Source organism: Corylus avellana, chromosome 11 (assembly GCF_965113065.1).
Source record: "Corylus avellana chromosome 11, dhCorAvel1.hap1.2, whole genome shotgun sequence".
Taxonomy (NCBI): Eukaryota; Viridiplantae; Streptophyta; class Magnoliopsida; order Fagales; family Betulaceae; genus Corylus; species Corylus avellana.
The window spans coordinates 1,016,818-1,038,034 of record NC_142500.1 but is presented as its reverse complement, the minus strand read 5'-3'; the positions used below and the strand labels follow the sequence as shown (position 1 = coordinate 1,038,034).

Genomic DNA, 21,217 nt, shown 5'->3' with positions numbered 1-21,217 from the left:
GATGATTCATATCACGCCGTGTACGACCGGCTAAATTTTTTATTTTTTATAATTAAAATATTAAAATATTATATTTTAATATTTTAAAATATTAAATCAGTCGTCATGCACGCCCGGCGTGATATTTATCATCACTCAAATGTGTCACGTAATACATGTAGTGACATCAACCAACTCACGTGACATAGCACATTGTTAATTCATCATATGATAAATTGAGTATTTAAAATTAGATTAAAGAGAAATTTAAGGACTTAATTGTCAAAATTAAAAATTCATAGACTAATTTGAAATAACTTGAGAACTTAAAAGACTAAATTTGATTTTTCAAAAAAAAAAAAAGGGTTACAACTTACAACCACCCTATCATTGTTTGTACAATAATTGTGATAGGAATGTTTTGATAAATTGCCAAAAAATGATTCGAGGGGTCGCAATCAAAAATGTTGATAAACGTGGGTGTCAAAGGGTTGACATTTGACAATATTGGTATGCTACACGCGGTAGTAGCTAACATTTATTTTTGTTTGGTCCTTCTCGTGCATTAATGCACTTCTATTAATTAGTTTAGTCAAATGAGATATATATCTTTGACTCACTTCATGGCAAATAGTAAATATCTTGTTTTAAAACAAATATTGTGAGTTTTATAATTATAATGGAGCCGAATAATCAGTTTATTGCACGCTAAATTTTTAATTGAGAGAACATGTGAAGAGAAGGAAAATTAAGCAAAAGTGTCAAATCGTGATCCAATAAGGGCCACTCCAATGCTTAAATCAATATTAGTAGAAGAAAGGTGTTTTGGCCATAATGATGTGTTGAAACTAGTGGCTCATATTAGAACACTAGTAAAAGGTTAAGTGGACGGGAGTGGAGTTGCGATGTTCACGTACGGGGTATTTTGAGAATTTTCAAAATACGCTAGTACAATTAGGGTTTTGGGTTTTTCTATATATATGTTATGATGTAACAATGAATTATTGATATTAAAATACAGCTGCACTCTCTATGGACGTAGACACATTGCTGAACCACGTTAAATTTGTGTCTCGACTCTCTCTTAATCTCTCTCTCTTTTCGATTATATTGTTTATCATTGTTATGCACGGTAATAAAATAGTGTGTATCTCGTGAGTAAGTGTTTTTCTACGCTTGGTTGGGTAGGGGGGAGGGTCCATGTGATAATTGATTTCATTACATGACCCTCCCTCTATTATATGCAAACGTTCCTTTGCCGTCGAGAACTAATGGGCCTTAGGAGTCCAAGTGGCAATCATCCAACTATTGTGGACTCGACATCTCTCTATCGTTTGTGCGGCCGTCTATTTGGGCTTGGTTGTGTTAAGTCGGTCTAGAGAGCTTATTGAAAGTGGGCTTGCTTGGGCTAACCAAATGGATCAATGAAGCTCACTTTGCGGGGTTTATTCATTGAGTATGCCATAAGTTAGGGCTGAGCAAATTACTGACTAACCGAATTCCGACCGTTACCGACTAGATGGAGGACGGTAGGCGGCATGATTTTGTTTATTCTGAATTTTTTGGTTCAATAGGCGGCATGATTATTTTTTTTTTATATATAATTTTTCGGTTCAATAGGCGGAAGAGGTTTTTTAATTGAACCGACTTTACCTATCGACTTTACCGACAAATTTGCCACTTTTCCACATACTGACATTACTGACACCGGCTTTACCGACCGCCATTCGGTTCAAAATGTGAAATAAAATAAAATTTGGAGGAATAAATTGGTGAAATAATCGACTTTACCGACATTGTCGATTCGAAAGGCGAAAATAAAAATTTTCTACCGAAACCGACATTACCGACTGACGCTCAACCCTACCATAAGCCATTAATCTTTAATTCAAATCCTAGAATCTGCGAATTTCAAATGCATGTTTTAAGAAAATCATTTGTACTCAAAATGTTAAAAGTGATTGTTAAGGTTGGAATATTTATTTTGATATGTTTCAGTTGTCATAATCAGCTATAAATCTCGAGTGTTGCTAAGAATATTACATCTTTAATTATAAGTTCCTTACAAACTAACATGGTAGTTTATGTGACATTTACCATGTTAATCACTAAACAATTAAATTTATTTGAAAATTTGTATCGCTTAATTTTTCACTTCCACGTGAGTAATAGTACCATAATGAAATACATAGTACCCCAATAATTTTCCATAAATTTCATATCTTATTTATGATGATTGAGATTTACTACAATTAAGTGACTCAAATTTCATAGAAATCTAAACAACTTAAGAAAGTGGACTATACGACCCATCTGTCTTGAGCAGCTGGGTTCAACACTCAAGGAGGCTCGAGATAGGTTGTGTAATACTTGAGAATAAACAAATGCCATGAAAAATAGGGAAAAAAAAAAAAATATTAACAAATAAAGTAGCAAGTGTGTGGGTTATGTGAGTGTTGTATAAATATTTTGAAGTTGTGGTTTGATGTGTTGATTTAATGGAGATTGTGTTGTTGTTAATGATTGTTTGTGGTATAATTAAGAGATTGTGAGTATTTATTTTAATTAAGATGCATGGTCCTGGGCTTGTCCGACCTACAATTTAATGTAGTTTGATTATTCTCGAAAAATTGGAAAGATATAAATAATATGTCAATTTAATGTAATACAGTCATAGTCGTGCTCACTAATGGAATTAATTAATGAAAAATGTCAATCAGTGGTTTCATCAAGTGGACAAGAAGAAAACATTCTAAGAACAAGTTGAAGGCTTCTAGTGCAAATACATTTTTCTTTGGGGAACTCATGGACATTTGGCCAACAAAAGTTGTTAGCAGCCGAATACTATAGAAATAACATTTTTATAAAAGATAAAAATTTTCCTAGAAATGGTATTGGAGGAATTTTGTGCAGTTTAGTTTATTAAATTGATATATAATTTAAAATATATGATTCTCATATGAATTTATAATAATGGCGTCCTTAACATATATTAATTTAATAGATTGAATTGAAATACTATTTTTCAACCCATTTTGAATAGGACATAAATTTTATCTAAGAAATTTATTCAAACCCTTTTTATAATATTGCTATGTATCTTATGAGCATGTGATATATATATATAATAATAATAATTTTATTACAAACCCATGTGTTTCTCATATACTAATTAAAAAATATTAAAAATTATGTGCTCTTATATGTACTATAATTTTTTTAACGGTCCAAATTTAATTTAAAGTTTTCCATAGAAAGAGAAATAAGATAAATAAAAGGGTTGTTGTAAATTAATAGACTGATTCTCAGAGCTTCTTTAAGATAAATATTCCCCTTTACTCTTCATCACTTTTAGGAGGCGGCTCTTTCCCTCTCCCTTCCTTACTTCACCGTCCAAAAGCGAAACTTCTCCACATCCTTCCACTTTTTGCCAACGTGTTGATTAAACCCCACAAAAACCATCAGCTCTCCGACCGCGTAAGCCTCCGGATGGATCCAAATTATCTCCAAAGTCAAGTCACCGTCAAAGCCTTACACACAGCGCGTTCACACCTCCGCACACGCTTCCTTGCCCGGATATATATATCCCCATATTCCACCGGTCTAACCAAATTCAAATCAACTCGTGTTCACATTCTCTTGTTCAGACCTTTCATCATACACTTTCTCTCCCTCTCTCTCTGACACTTGGTGATGGAAATTAGCTCTTCCCCATTTCTTAGTCAAGAAGATTGTTCACATTTCTACAGTTTGTTCCAAGATATGGAGGAGAATTTCAATGTGAACGCTAACCCCAAAAAAAGGCAAAGAAAGGACGACGATGTTAGCGATAAGGAGGAAACGACGAAGACCGCGTTGAGGGACATTCTCACTTCGATCATCTTGTTGGATGAGCAGGAGAACCAAGAGCGAGAACAAGAACGGTGGGTCATGGAGACTCAGCAAGATAAGTCCCTCTTCGAGGCTAACCACGAGCAAAAGATTCAAGCTACGACCGAGTATTATTCCCAACTCCAAAATCATTACGCTGATGTCGACAATTTGGACACCGTGAGGACTAAGCGGGCCCGCCGCTCCACTTCCGCATCCACCGCCGCCGCCGCTGTTGCGGCGGGAAATGCCGGATCGAACAGTCCGCCGCAACAGCACCACCGTCGGCTCTGGGTGAAGGACCGGTCCAAGGACTGGTGGGATCAGCACAACCACCCAGACTTCCCAGACGAAGAATTTCGCCGCGCGTTTCGTATGAGCAAGGCCACGTTCAACATGATCTGCGACGAGCTCGAATCTGTCGTCACGAAGAAGAACACGATGCTTCGCGACGCTATCCCTGTTCGCCAACGCGTGGCGGTTTGCGTGTGGAGATTGGCCACCGGTGAGCCTCTACGGCTCGTGTCGAAGCGGTTCGGGTTGGGTATATCAACTTGTCACAAGCTCGTACTTGAAGTTTGCACAGCGATTCGGAATGTCCTAATGCCCAAGTATGTTCAGTGGCCTGACGAGAACAGAATGAGGGTGATTAAGGACGAATTCAAATCAGTTTCAGGGATACCCAACGTTGGTGGGTCGATGTACACGACCCATGTTCCTATCATCGCGCCGAAGGTGAATGTGGCTGCTTATTTCAACAAGAGGCATACGGAGAGGAACCAAAAGAGCTCTTACTCGATAACGGTTCAAGGAGTTGTTGATCCGAAGGGAGTGTTCACCGATGTTTGCATTGGTTGGCCCGGTTCGATGCCCGACGACGAGGTGTTGGAGAACTCTGCTCTGAGCCAGAGGGTCCAGATGGGGCTCTTGAAGGACGTTTGGGTTGTTGGGAATTCCGGGTACCCTCTCACCGACTGGGTTTTGGTTCCTTACGCCCACCAGAACCTCACTTGGTGTCAGCACGCTTTCAACGAGAAGACTTTGGAGGTTCAGAAGGTTGCCAAGGATGCGTTTGCGAGGTTGAAAGGGAGGTGGTCTTGCTTGCAGAAGAGGACAGAGGTGAAACTCCAAGAATTGCCTATGGTTCTTGGGGCTTGCTGTGTCCTACACAACATCTGTGAGATGAGAAATGAAGAGATTGATCCGGAGCTGAAATTTGAGCTTTTTGATGACGAAATGGTCGCTGAAAATGGTTTGAGGTCTGCGAGTTCGATACAGGCTAGAGATCAGATTGCTCACGATTTGTTACACCATGGGCAGGCAGGCACTCGTTATAGTTGATCTGGGTTTGTTATAGTTGATCTGGGTTTGTTATAGTTCTTGTACTCTGATTTTTGTCATTCATTTTTTGGCTATGGCTTGTTATAGTCATATTCGTACAATAAGAATGGGTTTGTGTAAAATATATTTTTGACCCTCTAATAATAAATAGATTGATAGTTTTTACTAAACACTCTGATCTCCATCTGTTTCTGATACAAGCTGGTACTATATATTTATATATAAGCATCTTGCCTTATCAATCCTTCATTAGAGATTTGCAGGGCCCTTATAACTAGCTAGGTTTGACAGAGTTGTTCTTTAGGGTACATCAGATCAGAGCCCCCATTTTTTGATGTTACAGCCCCCTGTTGCTGTTTGAATTTGCCTTACTTTTTGTGTTTGATGGCAACGCGCTTCGATTCCAGGCTTCTTTTCTTTTGCCCCACAGCATTTGACCCATTGTTCCCTGAGCTAAGCACACCGTTTCCTTTATGATCTTTTGACGTCAACTAACCTTTTCTTGGCATTTATAGGGGAGTCTAGAAAGTGATTGACTCAATCAATTGAGTACCAAATGTTAACTTGGTCTGCAAAAGTTGTTTTCATACATGAAAAGTATTACTCTTCGCATTCATTTAATTGGTAGCGTGTTTTAAGAGACTTTTCTTTTATTTTTTCGTTTGAAATTCGGTATAAATAATTATGATAAATGGATAGTAAAGAGTAGCATTCCTCTCCATATATTGTAGATCCTTAGTTGGCTGCTAAGAATATATGTGAGGTGAATAGCAAATTTTATGGTCTCTGCACTGTTTCTGTCTGGCACCAATTGGGGTTTCTGCACTTATGCGTTTTGGGAGTTCTATTCCCAAAACAGGGGCTTCTAAAAAAATCTGCCAAACCATCATATGTATGGAAGTTCTCCATTCTGTTTCATAGTTTTGTCTGAAGATTTGAAGATCTGAATGAAATCTCAACCTTGAAGTAGCAGCTGCACACTTCAGCTTACATTCACCCTCCTTGAAGCTGATTGAGTTGCAGAGCATGCAAGGCACATGGTGTTAAAGATGATTAATGCTGAGCAAAATTAACATAGTCATCTGTCTAGATTATCTTCTTTCCTTCTCGTTCTACCTTCAGAAGATCATTTGTTACTTCTGGTTTTATGTTATGCATACTTATGCAATATTTCTGAAAGTTGAGACTAGGACACTGCTACAATTAGTTTTCTCCCCTCCTTGCAATCTAACATCTCAGTCTAGGTGACAATGTATAGTAGTTAGCGTGATAAATATTACGTAAATTTACAAATTAATTGGACTATCCAAATAATACTGTCATGTTAGACACAATCAAAATACAAGTTAGACAATTTATTGGTCTTATTACAATAAATATTACATGTACTTTTAAGTGTTTATTTTGTGATGTGATAATACAAATTTCTATTAATATATCATGAATTATTCGATCCAAAATTTAATAATAATTTTTAATATCATATTAATAACAACCAATTTGATAGTTTCCCAAATCATATGGTTCGCTCAGAAGAAAAAAAAAATCATATGTTCCATTATTGCGTGTTCTTGTATAATGAACTACTTTACTTTGACACAATCACCGTTCAAGTTCTATAATTTATTTTTATTTTTATGGTTGATCTCATGGATGACGTTTGCTTCAGACCGATCCTATAATGAAAGAAACACAGGAGTTAGGCCCATTAATGGTAGTATTACACAGCCTACAGACTGTTCGATCAGCCAGAGATTTAATATGGAAAACATCGACGATTTCAAACCGTGTGATAAGGCTGCAATGAACAGTGGCCCACGTTAATAACTGGAGTTGGTCAGGGTCGCCCAAGTCCAACTGTTGGAAGCCCTGAGACACACCAATCCACTGTCCCCACGTGTCAGACAGACAAAATAGACGTTGAAGGAAGAAAAAGAGACTGTCTTTTGTTTTTTTTTAAGGTCCTCTGGGTGTTGCTTCGTTGTCACCATCATCAAAATTCACACACATACACAGACCCAAGCAATATTTAGAGAAAGAGAGAGAGAGAGAGCGTTTTGAGAGAGGGGGTATGGAGAACCATCAGGAGGCGGAGGAGGACGGGGTGCGGCCCGTGGCGGAGGAGGAGGGGACGGTGGGGTCAAGCTTGACCATGGAGAGGGTGGCTGCGGCCAAGCAGTTCATCGAAAACCACTACAAGGCTCAGATGAAGCACATCCAGGAACGCAAGGAGAGGTACCGTTTTGGGTTTTCCTCCATTTGTTTCTTATTAATTCCAAGATCTTCCATTTCGTTTTTTGGTCTGCTAACCAATATTTGGTTGATTTTGGAACATGGTGATTTTGTGCTCAATATGTTATGTTTGTAACTGAGATGTTATGTGCTTAGCCAACAAGCGAGAGAGAGAGAGTGAAATTTTAATTCTTAGGCGTTGGTGGCGGTTTAATCTTGTCATCTTCTGAGCTATGAGAGACTGGGCTGTGTTCTGGGTTTGTTATGGTTGAAGTTAGAGTTTTGATCGTAAAAGGAAAATGGTTTTGTAATGAAATTCGCGATTAATGTGGTCTAGCTTTTGTGGGGGGTGGATAACATTTATTTGCAAATCCATCTCCCTCCCCCCCCCCCCCCCCCCCCCTCCAATCAATAGAAAAATCCCATATCTCCCTTATTATTATCCACTTTGTTGGACGGTGAACCTCCTTTCTAAATGAGAGGAGAACTGGAGAAGTACCACTAGGCTAGAAGGCCATTAGTGAGGTGGGACTCTGAATGTTAAACTTTTTTCGAATTGCTTTGAGAGAATTTCATAAGTATACCTGATATTGACAATTGTGACATTCTATAATATCAAAACTATGAGCTAATGAAAGTGGTCATCCCCTTAAATATCAAAGGTGAAAGGTATAGCTAAAAACTCTAATTTGGATGCGCAAGGGCTTTTCAAAGTAGTTAGAAGAGATTCTACTTTTCAGCTGTCTAACAATGGTTCTGAATCCCATAATGTATTTATCAGTGAGTCTTTATTCAGAATAAATTCTGTAAAGGGTTTGTTATAATCTAATTAAGTTAAATGTTATGGATGAGATATAATAGGAAACAAATTAAGTTATTGTGAAAATGAAAACAAATGGTGCCAAATTAATAGAACCAACAGTGCCAAAAACTATCCTTACGACTTCGTTGCACTTTGTAGAACAAGGCTTATTTTTTATCTTTCCAAAGCTCATGGGCATGGACTTTTGGGATTCAAGTATAGATGCTTGTCTTCTCTTGTTATTTCCATGATGGATCCCTCATGCCTCATTTCCAAATTGCCCCTCATGTTTGCTAGGCACTTTATTTGTCGGATATTCTGGTCTTCTTGCTTCATACATGCACACGTGCATATGTGCACATGGACAGACACTTGTATTGCATTGCGAATCTTGTGATTTGTTCTTCTATGCTTTAAAATGTTAGTCCTTGTTCTATCGGCTAGAGACCATGCCTCATGAAGTGGAGGTCAACAAATCGAATCCCACCCCTTATCAAAAAAAAGTTTCAGTCCTTGTTCTCTGAGCAAAACTAATACTTATTAGAGGATGAATTTTCTTGTTTAGCGTTTGATTGTTATGTTTCCTATTTTAATTTTATTCTTTGCAGGCGCTCGGTGTTGGAGAAGACGTTGGCATCTTCAGATGTGTCACAAGAGGAACAAATCAACCTACTGAAGGATTTAGAGCGCAAAGAGACCCATTATATGCGACTTAAAAGGCACAAGATTTGTGTTGATGACTTTGACCTTCTGACCATAATTGGGAGAGGGGCCTTTGGAGAGGTTAGAGACGTCCATGTAACTTTATTGTCGCATAACATGTTAACATTTGAAAAGATTGTCTATAAGCTTATCAGTCTTGTGTACAGTGTTAAGCTTGGTTTATATTATATCTGTGAATTATTGTCTTAAAAGGGAGTGATGTCTAAAAAAAATAACATGATACCTTTATATGTAAAAACAATCTAATTATTTCAAAATAATTTGACTTTTCCACTAATCAACCCCATCAGGAATAAAGGTAAATCCTAAGGTACTAATATATAGGAATGGAACTAAGGTGTAACTAAGAGATCCTAATAAGCTTTTTTCCGTAAGAAAAATTATAATAGCAATCTTTTAGTGGTTCACCATCTCAAGAAAGTCTAGAATCTGATTTACTTTAGAGCCTCTTTAATGAGACTTGAGATGTACTGCCAAAGGCAAAGCCACTTCTCAGAGAGATCTTTATACATAATAAATGAAAATCTGCCATGAAGCAAAGGTGGAGGTGGAGGCAGCCATGGTGGAAGTACTTTGGTGGTGACAGTTGGAGGGCAGGGCAGGGCAGGGCAGGGCATGATGGTGATGGAGGTATTGTCAATGACATTGGTGATGATGTTATGCTGGGGGAAGTATTGGTAGTAATGCATTTTAGGAGGTAGTGATAGCATTGATGAAAGTAGAGGTGGGAGGACAAATCATTGGTAGCCATGGTGAGCATGGTGTAGATGCATGATGGCCCCTACACGGTTCTGACATGATGTTGGTGGAGGTTTTGGAGGGGCATGGTACTGGTGCTCTTCAAGGCAATAGGTAGTGATGGCTTAATTGAGGTGCTGGTGGTGTCCGTAAGCTTATAGTCCGCAATAAAGATCAAGGTGAAGGCTATGATATTTTGTTTCTTGAAGAGTTTTGGGTGAAAGAGGAGGTTGATGGAACCCAACTTATAATTGAGATGGGTCAATGCATTGAACTTGGACTGCACGAGTCCCAACATATAGTTGAGATGGGTAAATTCCTATTTTAGGGAGGACACAAATGTCTCTTGGAAATTGAATTGCAATTATATTAACTGGCCTGAACACTGTCTTCCATTGAAGACAGTCAGGGCTTCTTATTTAAACTTGAGCAAGAACCTACATTCTCTTAGATAGGAAAAATTAGATAGAAACCATCATTAAAGTACAATTTGACTGGCGAAAACAACAAAAAATTGTAAAAGTAATGTTGAGCAGCTTACTATAGTTTTCGTTCCTCTTCCTAAATTTTCATGATTTTCTTGTTTTTTTCGTGTATGCTTCCTGTGTACTTGGGGTGCCTTACACTTTTAATGATACCTTGATTACTTAAAAAAAAAAAAACTAGTTCTTGTTCCTCCTCAATCTTTCTTGTATCTCCACCAAAATTGTCAGTTGTACTTCACATTCTTTGGTACATTTTGACTGGATATCCAACATTGCCATTTAGGCATTTATGACAATGTTGACCCTGTTATCTTGTTTTTCCTGACTGGATTTTCAACTGCCTTGAGTTGCTTTTGGTTAGAATGTACTGGTTATTTGATTCATTTGTCCTGGGGTGTTTTTCTACATTTTTCTAGCTTCTATTCAATATTGGATGCTTATGAATTAATCTTTTACAGGTTAGGCTGTGTCAGGAGAAGAAATCAGGCAATATTTATGCCATGAAAAAGTTAAAGAAATCAGAAATGCTCAGCAGGGGGCAGGTGAGATCTGGCATTCTTAAAATTTATTTTTAACTTATTTTAAGAAGCGTACTTAAACTTTCATGTTGTACTCTTTAGACCATTCTGCCACTTAATATATATGAGACTTGCATATTTATTTTCACAGCATTAACTGTCTCATTTCCTAGTACTGTTAAATTTACTTAAAGAATGCTGTGGGCTCTGTGTTTCCTCTACTTTGCCTTGCAATAAAATTTTGAGCTTTATAAAGTTTGTAAGATTGGCCATTCTTAACTGCTTTTGGTGATCATAGAGATAGTTGAACTGTCCAATTAGTCTCTTTTCTGTACAACGCTGGATTGGCAAACAAATTGACCTGGTAAAGGGTCAGTTTTCCTTCCTGTTTCACTTGCTTTCATTGCTTTATATTTATGCATTCTTGGGAGAGATGAGGAAATAGATTTGGGTTTTTTTGGGGGGGGGGGGGGGGTGCTTAATTGCTACATACTTTAAAACTAGGATATATGAGATATAGTTTCCTCTTTGTCATCATCAATAACTAGATGTTCTTTCCTAGGTTAAACGTTTAGTACAATTTGTGAAATTTTAAGGTGGTGGTAGGCGCTCCTTGTTCTTATGCTGCTTTTCTGCTTGAAGAGGGTGAATGTTATTGTAGTTTGAGCCCTTATGCAACAAGCATGATTGTCCTGGTCCTGGTCAAATAATTCTGAAGATTTTTTTTTTCCCCAATGTTTCCATAGTTCCTACAAAGTAACTTCATATACTAGTTGCATAAATTTGTTTACACTAACTGATTGTCTATTTACAACATAGGTTGAACATGTTAGAGCTGAAAGAAATTTGCTTGCAGAAGTTGCCAGTCATTTCATTGTGAAACTCTATTATTCCTTTCAAGATGCTGAATTCTTGTATCTAATTATGGAATATCTTCCTGGTGGTGACATGATGACTTTGCTCATGAGAGAAGAAACTTTGACCGAAACTGTTGCTAGATTTTACATTGCTCAAAGTGTTCTGGCCATAGAGTCTATTCATAGACATAACTACGTTCACAGGTTGGTAGTCTCCTGTTGGCGACATTTTTTCCAATGTAGTTAGTAGGAACTGTAGAGTCTTTACGCGGATTACAATTTTGACTTGGTATAAGTGTGACTTTCATTTTGCTTTGGCGACCATGATTTTTACAGAGATATAAAACCTGACAACCTCCTGTTGGATAAAAATGGTCACATGAAGCTCTCTGATTTTGGCCTCTGCAAGCCTCTTGACTGCTCCAATTTATCTTCTATAAATGAAAATGAAGTCCTGGATGATGAGAACTTGAATGATACAATGGATATTGATGGATGCTTTCCAGATACTAAAACTGGGAGGCGTTGGAAAAGCCCCCTTGAACAACTTCAGCATTGGCAGATAAACAGGAGGAAATTGGTAGGAAAATATCAATTTTCAGTGTTGTACAGAAGTGGCATTTCGCTATATCTCATACCTGAATATGTGCAGGCAAAACATGTTTACAGTTTTGATTTTTCTAATTCATGTGTGTAAAGTTATAGATACAATATTTGATATTAAAAGAAGAATAACATGAAATTCTGAGACTGCATATGCTTGAGAAACGATGGCCCAATGAAATGTTATTGATATAAGAAAAATAATGAGGTTTTCGAAGGAACATACTGATCTTGGTAGGCTTTGTATCTATCTGCAAAATCTTTCTCGTATTGGTTATTTTCAGTGCTTAGAACACAGCACACATTGTTATTGTCTTGGTCATTGGATTGGTTACTAACTCATTGAAGATCTAAGTTGTGTTACATGAGTGTTGTAGTTATATAATTGCATGTTTTTATTCTAAAAAATAAATTTCTTAAAGGTATTTGCTTTCATGCTGTCTTATATATTTTTTCTTGTTTTAATTACAGGCATATTCAACAGTTGGCACCCCAGATTATATTGCTCCTGAAGTATTGTTAAAGAAAGGATATGGCTTGGAGTGTGACTGGTAAGTGGTTTATAAAAAGGGATGGCACTTTCGTGAAATTCATACAACGTGATTGGTGTCTGTATATTTTCTCTGTATTGAATTTTGTTCTTATGTTAATGAGTGAATGCAACAGTTATTCTGTTTCACTTCACAATGCTGTGTTATGGGGTTGCAGTAGTAGCTGAAAAATGGTACACTGTGTGTTTTGTCAGTAAAGATCTGTTCTAAGAAGCAAAACACATTTATTTGAAATTGAACTATGTTTTGTAAGATGCACCAGTTGTAAACCTGTTGATGAATAGCATTTAAAGTTTCAACCAAAATCAAAGTAATGTTTTCGAAAGAGTTGGTGTTAATTGTCAAAGTGGCCATGAACTTTGGTAATTCGGCATTTGATAACCATCTACTTTGATGTATGCTAAAGCACTAGAAGTAATTAAGACATAAGATGGGGTGTGAGAATATTGTGGAATCAGTTATTGTGCTCTACACCAGCATTTTGTACCTTAAATTATGATCAGGTCCAAAATGTTGGCAGATTCTACTTTACATTGTTTCTTGCACTGTCTAGAAAGAGTTGGATATGGCCTCACAATTAAAAAACTGAAAAAACCATTTTATAATTGTCTGACTAATACTACATGTTCTTCTTTATGGTTGAGTTTTGGTGGTTGAAGACAGGTTTTATATATCATTGTGGGGACAACACATACATACTAAGAGAGAGAGAGAGAGGCACACATACTACATAGATTTTTCCCACCTTTTTTTTATGAGTAAAATGGAGTTCTTTGTTTAATCCTTTCATGAATTCTTATCCAGTTGCCTGGTTGCAGGTGGTCACTTGGTGCAATAATGTATGAGATGCTTGTTGGATATCCCCCATTTTATTCTGATGATCCAGTGACAACTTGCAGAAAGGTTAATTTGCTATGAGTACTTGTTTGATTATAACTTTTGAGCTCAAACATGTGATGTCTAATTAGCTTTCGGGTTATCCTATTTTGAACGGTGGTAGGCCCTCGTCATTTTTCATGATGCTTTCCTCTCATGTGTTCTTTTTTATCTGCTCCTCTTTGTACCTTTGAGCCGTTCATTAGATGTTTTCCCTTATTTGCTTTGGTGTTCCTTCTCCTAGTCTTTTTATTTTTTTCATCTTTGATAAGTAATTGAAATATCATTAAAAAGCTGAAGGCGTAACCTAAGTACATAGGAAGTATATAAGAGAAACAACTAACTAGCAAAAAAAAGAGAACAAAGAATTAATGAAAGCTTAGCACCAACGTAGTTGTCCAAGTATGCAGAGTATTAAAAAAAAAAAAGACATCTCCGGTCCTTCAAACATCTATCATTACGTTCCTTCCAGAGATACCTCAAAAGACAAGAAGGCACCATATTCTACACAACAGCACTATGAGAGTTACCTCCCGTTCACCAACAAGCATACAAATCAACTACTCTTCTAGGCATAACCAAAAGAGCCCAAAACGGCTTAAAAGTGCGCTTTATAATGCACTAGCTACCTCACAATGGAAAAGAAGATGGTCCACTGACTCCCCATCTCTCTTATGCATGCAACACCAATCAACTACAATGACATGCTTCTTCCTAAGATTGTCCATGGTAAGAACTTTTCTTAGGGTCGCCAACCAAGTGAAGAAAGCTACTCTTAATAGAACCTTGATCCACCAAATACTCTTCAAAGTAAAAGGAATGCCACCAGTACAAACAAGGACCTTATAGAAGGAGCTAACAACAAACAACCTTTTTTAGAGGGGATCCACCAAAGCTTGTCTTCACCTTCCCATCTTACTCTAACTGAGTACAACAAATTAAAAAAGAGGCGAAAACATCAACCTCCTAATCATGAGCATCTCTAATAAAGCTTACGTTTCATTGATTAGACCTACCAAAAAGCTCCAAGTGAGCCGCTACATAAGCATCTTTAACGCAACCAATACCAAATAAACCTGGAAAAGTCTCCTTAAGGGCCTTGTCCATCATGCCAGAAACTCACCTTGGCACCTTCTCCTACCTCAAATCTGGTGTGACTTGCAAACAACCCCCAATGCCTCTTGATATTATTCCATAAAACTACCTCATGCAACCCAAGTGGTTCATTGGAACACCACCCACCCCATGAACCGTCAAATTTAGTGTCAACCATTACTCTCTCCTTTTTTTTTTGCACATAACGCCAAAGTCATTTTCCTAAGATGGCACAATTAAGCATCAACAAATTCTGGACCCCAACCCCAAACCCTAGTCCTTTATATTTTTTAGAGCATCTAGAATTTCTCTTGATTGATTCTATAGAAGTTTGTAATGCATTGTTAGTTTTGTTAATTATTGCGGAAAGTTAGTCATTTTAAGGTTATTTGGTATTTTATAATTGACATATTGGTTAATGTATGTTAGATTGTGCATTGGAAAAATCATTTAAAATTTCCGGAGGTGAGATTGACACCTGAAGCGAAGGATCTGATCTGTAGATTGCTTTGTGATGTTGAACATAGGCTTGGCACTGGAGGGGCAGACCAAATTAAAGTATGCTTAATTTTCTTTTATTTACTGCACTACGTTAAATTTTTCATTCCAATATTATTGTAACTAAAAAGTATTATTAATGAAACATTGTCAGGCACATCCCTGGTTCAAAGATGTGGTATGGGACAAACTCTATGAAATGGAGGCAGCGTTTAAACCAGAAGTTAATGGGGAACTTGATACACAAAATTTTATGAAATTTGATGAGGTAAAGGTGTTACCACCCTTGATCATTGGTAAAAGACCATTGGTTGTATTTGACTTTCAATTTAATGTATTTATTTCTAGTTACATGTTAAATGAGACAAGGGTTTTTCTATCCTTGATAATAAAAAGGATAGAACTTTTCTTTTTGCGGTTTCCTTGGCGATATATGAAGTTGACATATATAGATGTGTAGGCATATGTGAGGTCAATATATCTCTGTATACTAGGATTTTATGTTCCATTTTTAAAAACATTGGATTTTTTTTTTTCTTTTAAAAAAATTAAGATTTGGATTATTTACTCAGCTTCTAAGGTAATGAAACCTTTTTTTTTAATGAGAATATTCTGTTTTATGTAATTAAAATTAGTAAATTTCCAAACTGGAGACCTGCCTTTGCAAATTTGTTTAAAATTTATGATATGTGCTCATGCTGGTTGGGTTCCTAATGAATTTGGTATTCAAACATTATAATTAAGCAATTATGTAAGTGAAAAGTAACTGGCAGTTGTCCTTAATTTTTTTTTTTTTTTTTTTCAACATGTTTATGATATTTGATTGCTTTTTTATTCCATTTAAATGGATTTTCTAGATCTTTACTTATGTCCGGTATGACACCTTTCATGTACCATAGCCATGACAAATCCTCTAATTCCTATAGGTAGATCCTCCTACACCATCAAGACGTGGATCCGGACCAACAAGGAAGGTATGCAATCTTTTGGCAGAGAGAATGATGAAAACCTAATTGGCATAAATTAAGTAATTTATTCATGTTGTTTGTTTGTAAGTATTTCTCAATTACGTCAAAGAACCAAAACATCACCCAAAATGTAGTTGAACCAACGACAGTAACTAGACTTCTTAGGTAGGAGTGAAGTATGAGTTTGGAATATATAGATAAATGAAAGAGTATCAGGAAGTTGATAAAATGAAAAGCATGAAACTAACCAAAAAATGATCTTTTTCTAGTTATTCTGGCAATATTGTCCAAACATCACGTGCATGTAAGAAGTATGCGATTTTATATTTTACAAAATCAGATGGCTCCATTGTGTGTGACAGAACATTGGAGAGTAATATTTATCAATTTAAACAGAACAAAGAGTGGTCATGCTATGAGTTATGATAAGAATTTGAAATTGTGCTAATAGAACCTAAAATTGACTCCATATAATAGTTTGGTTAGGTCCCCAATTTTCTGAAATTGCCTATTTCAAAAATTGGCGATTTAAACTTTCCAATTTTGCCTGATATAGATTTCTTCTTGGCATTATGTACTCCTTTTATTAAAAAAGAAAAAAGAAAAAAAAGGAGAGCACTAAGAATATACAATTAACAGTATTCAGAATAAGGACATGGAATTTTGGGCTAAATTTGTAATCCATCTGTTCTGACTTGATGGACATATATTCAATCCTTAGACTCCAGTGCATCTATACCTTAGCCTACATCATAACTTCGTCAACTAATGTTGCCTATCCACTTAAGAAATTTATTTATTTCGTCAGTATCCATATGATAAAATCAAGCTGACTCTAATATGTTCTGACTTAACGCTATGTGGTGTACTTTATAGCAAGGCATCTTACTTTTTTTATATATATTTTTGGATGAATAAGGCATCTTATATTATCAATAACTTTGTTGACAGATGCTTTTGACTCCTAAAGATCTCAATTTTGTTGGTTATACGTACAAGAACTTTGAGGCTGTCAAAGGGATGCATAATTCTTTTGGTATGGGAACTTCTTTCTACTTCAGCATAAATTTCTCCCAACTTTTTCATTTCCCTCTCTATTACACTTTGCTACTTCTTCTACTTGGTATTTACATTTTCTTGTAAGAGTTGGTTAACTAGTTGTAAAACATTATTTGCCTAAATAGTTATAGTGACTTCCTTGTTTGTTTTGCCCATGCAAGCTAGGTGGTTCCTTTTGTATATTTTATGTGTACTAAGGAGCGCTTTACGCTTTTAATGAGATTGGTTTACTACTTATCTAAAAAAAACATTATTTGCCTAAATGATGCTTGTGCACTGCACATGAGCCAGAAACTATAAAATCATTGGCCTATCTGACAAGACTTCACACTTGGAAGTTTTATATGTTCAATGTTCCAAACAACCATATTAACTTGCCCTGAAAATTTAACACGGAAGGTTAAAAAAGAATTCTGGGTAAAGGTATTCTCTTAGGATGAGGCAGGCTTGCATCATCATGGTTTCGTTAATTAACTTACATCCCAGTCTTGCTTAAGATCTGTCTGATCTTGTTATTAATATTTCTTTTTCCATTATGTCAAAAATAGCAAGTGCTACGTGCAAATGGTATTGCAGCCTGTATTTATGTGTCATGCATAATGATCCACAGACTCTGATTTTGATAGATCTGCTTGTGTACCTTTATCATGGCCGACACTGATCCTTTTTAGTTTATTAAACTTTTGTAGATTTGAAGGGGAGCACTTCACCAAAGCGGTCATCCACCGACTCTTCCCACAGTAATAGATCACAATCCACTGCTAGCATTACGAACTCTCTCTCTTCTTTTTTTTTCTTCTTTTTTTTCCTTTTTTGTTTATCATATTGAGTAGTGGTTTTTAATGGATGATGTTCCTTGCTAGGTGATTCTGGAGTGGACTACTCTGCTGACGACCTAGAAACTAATGTGCTTGTGTCATCAGAGGATGCCATGTCACAGTGAAGAGCAGCCAACCCTTACCATGTAAAGCTTCTCGTGGAACGGATAGTCGAGCCCTCTTACGAAGATGGTGGCCCTGGTGGGTATACCTGCTTATTTTTGGGTCAGGTTTTGCCCGTTTCTGCATTATAAATGAACTTGACTGGCATAGTGTTGCAGGACTTCTAAGTGTACAGGTGAGGAACTTCAGGAATGGCCCTTGGTAGGTTGGTTTGTAGCATGAGTAGTAGTTCTAATTGGAAGTTTTTGCATCAGGTAGGAATTTTTAAGCCATATTCTGGTCCTGACTACCCAGGTTGGCATACTCATGCCTTCGCTTGTGGCAGTTGCTGGCCTTTTTCTATGCTTTTTCAGTTTTGTTTTGTTCTTCATGATAGTCTAGGAAGCTGTGAAATGCTTTCATGGCTGTATTGAAGATAAACCTTCTGATAACTGGTATTGTATGTATGGACAGCCTAGTGAGCAAAATATGAAATCAAGTTGTTGTTTCCAAAGATTGAGGAATAAGGTCTTGTAGAAATGTTATGTAATCATTATGTCTTTTTTATTTCCTTAACGGACAAGGAAGTGAAATGGAGATTAGTCATTTTATGATCAAGATTTAATGTTGTATCTAATGGTGTAAGTGATGATACACCATTTAAATTTTTTGAGTGGAACGCAAACATATTTATCATGTGGCATCATCTACACTGTTAAATATAGTAATATTAAATTCTAACAATGAAATGACTCATTTTCATTTCACTTATTATGTTGCGTTTATTGGTGTATATGTTGTCATGTCATTTAAAAGTTTTAATGAGCGTAGCAACATATAGATTATTAAACCTGTGAAAATTAATATGATCTATAAAATAGTTCATTTCCATTTCACTTGATGGAGATTGTGCTATTATGTGAAAACAGTGAAATAGACAAAGATTCTCTTTATTTCAAATGAAATTAATGGTATTTAAAGTTTGTTCATCTAACGGTGTATACACCCCTTGGCTTGGGGGGGGGGGGGGGAGAAACCCCCCAAGCCATAGGGTGGTCCCCATTTTTTTAAATTTTTTTCTAAATATACCTTTAAAAAATTAACTTTTGTCACCTCAATAATTTTTTAAAAAAATTTTGCCCCCGAAACAAAACGTTCTAGTTCCGCCCTTGGGTGTACATGATGTCATGTTGGCACTTCTTTTTTTTTAAAAAAAAAAAAATTACAAGGTGTCATATACACTGTTAGATGCATCAACTTTAAATCCTGATCGTGATATGAGTATTGTTCATTTCAAATGAAATTGAGAGGATCCTATTTTATATAGGATTTCAAGATGAAATAGTGGGAGCCTAAGCTAGCCCAAATTTGATTTGGGGCTCTAAAGACTTGATCCCATCCAAAGAAGTCGGTATATCTTTTATTATCTATCCTAAGAAGAGGGAGTAAGGCTAATATCAAAAGAATAGTGAGAGGGTCTTCCTTATCCAAATAGGGGAGCCTTTGCGAGGGAAGGGGGGCCTCTCTCACATACCTTTGCTAAAAGAGGGCAAAGGAAGGAGGAGGGATCCCAAAATACAACAAATCTATGTCTCATTCAAATTGCTAAAAATATAAATAAATATTTTCAATTTCATAGGAAAGTACATAATGCATCATATATTATTTGAAATCTTGTGTGAAATTCTAAAAGTTAATACTAATTTTTTTGAATCAAAAGTATTAAAATATATGGGCTTTTTTTGTAAGAAACAACATACACCGATCATTATTACAAGAACCAATGACAACAATCGTGATACTCTTCATTTTATTTCACGATCTAAAATTTGTTTTGTTACATCTAACCGTGTATATGGTACCATGTCATTTAAAAATTTTAAATAACAAGATAACATATTCGGTATGTGGCAACATATATACCATTATATATGTGAAATCCAATCTAAACTATAAAATGATTTATCTCTATTTCACTTTAAATAGAAAGAATCATATTCCGTCTAACGGGCTTAAGAAAGCTATTTTATTCCATGATTTCTCTTACTTTAGGCATTTTCTAATGCATGGACAATGTCTTGTTATCTTTTTGTTGAGAGTTATTATGGTTTTGCACTTGTGGAAATGTTTTATAATTGACAATCAAAAGACTAGCTCCAATGACCTAATTAAGTTGTACTTGTTTTTTTATGTTATTGTTATCACATTACTTTTAAATCTTACTATCCTTTTCATTTATGCCTAAAATGTCTATATGTTATCTCCCTTGGTCTGAGTCAGGTAGCCCATTTTGGGTATTGACCGGCCTAGGCTCAGATTGGTCTAACAACGTTATTTGGGCAGTTGCAAAAGAATCATTTTATAATGCAAAGTGTCCAAGCACTCCAGTTACTTAAAATGGTTCAAACCTCAATGTGTTAGCAACTTTCTTTAAGAATCCATGCCAAAGATGGTATGAGAGCACCGCGATCATCCTGTCACAAGGATAGTTGGCATTTAATTCCACCTAGCTTGTGACAAAGAAGGGTTATTGGGGACACCTTTTATCAAAGCCGGTGGCCTTGCATGTGTAATTCAGTCGGAAGACAACATCTCAGAGTAGTACAAAATAGAAATGACCTTCTACCAGAGGAAATAAGAGGTACGCACTCTATTCATTCATTCGAAACAAACACATTAATTCCATAACTGATTCCTCTCAAGGAAGAAGGGTTTTTCATTTTAAAAAGTTTTCAATTGACTTAAATATCATAGGTATCCCTTGCTGGCTCACCCCGACGGGCTTCTAAGCCAGTATTCTTAGCGATTTCAAGTCCTCCTCAGTGTGAAATTTGCCGAGCAGATTTCAAACCAATATCTTAATTACTATTTCCATAAGTACAACATGAAACATTTATATAAATATGACTATGGCCAATCCATAAACCTAATCAATTTAGATTAAAAAGGTTAATTTAGCACCATAACAACCATGGAAGTCCGTTGCTATCATCAAAGCCATTTTTTGTGTGCATATACTAATGAAACCACATCAATTTCCTTGTTTCTACAATCACAACCAAGCCATCACTTTCCATTTTTCTGCTTTTATGACTTCGTTTT

At 36.3% G+C, this 21,217-nt stretch overlaps 2 protein-coding genes across 2 annotated transcripts; both read left to right on the top strand.

Moving 5' to 3' along the window:
* The first annotated feature begins 3,432 nt into the window (after nt 1–3,432).
* On the top strand, nt 3,433–5,320 carry LOC132165798 (nuclease). The gene has a single exon (XM_059576483.2). It carries the CDS (start codon nt 3,673–3,675, stop codon nt 5,188–5,190), a length of 1,518 nt encoding a protein of 505 aa, XP_059432466.2. The 5' UTR covers nt 3,433–3,672; the 3' UTR covers nt 5,191–5,320.
* A 1,870-nt stretch (nt 5,321–7,190) lies between these two features.
* Nucleotides 7,191–18,181, top strand: LOC132165385 (AGC (cAMP-dependent, cGMP-dependent and protein kinase C) kinase family protein). The gene is made up of 13 exons (XM_059575919.2): nt 7,191–7,425; nt 8,833–9,007; nt 10,629–10,712; nt 11,508–11,749; nt 11,882–12,125; nt 12,620–12,699; nt 13,518–13,602; nt 15,100–15,228; nt 15,323–15,436; nt 16,095–16,142; nt 17,088–17,172; nt 17,885–17,935; nt 18,059–18,181. The coding sequence occupies exons 1-13, from the start codon at nt 7,262–7,264 to the stop codon at nt 18,136–18,138; spliced, it is 1,581 nt and encodes a 526-aa protein (XP_059431902.2). The 5' UTR covers nt 7,191–7,261; the 3' UTR covers nt 18,139–18,181.
* The last annotated feature ends 3,036 nt before the right edge of the window (nt 18,182–21,217 follow it).

Excerpts from the sequence above, each read along its gene's own strand:
- LOC132165385 (XM_059575919.2), top strand. The coding sequence starts at position 7,262 with ATGGAGAACCATCAGGAGGCGGAGGAGGACGGGGTGCGGCCCGTGGCG. Across the intron at positions 9,008-10,628 it reads GGAGAGGGGCCTTTGGAGAG|GTTAGGCTGTGTCAGGAGAA; the intron begins GTTAGAGACGTC and ends AATCTTTTACAG. Across the intron at positions 17,173-17,884 it reads AGGGATGCATAATTCTTTTG|ATTTGAAGGGGAGCACTTCA; the intron begins GTATGGGAACTT and ends AAACTTTTGTAG.
- LOC132165798 (XM_059576483.2), top strand. The coding sequence starts at position 3,673 with ATGGAAATTAGCTCTTCCCCATTTCTTAGTCAAGAAGATTGTTCACAT.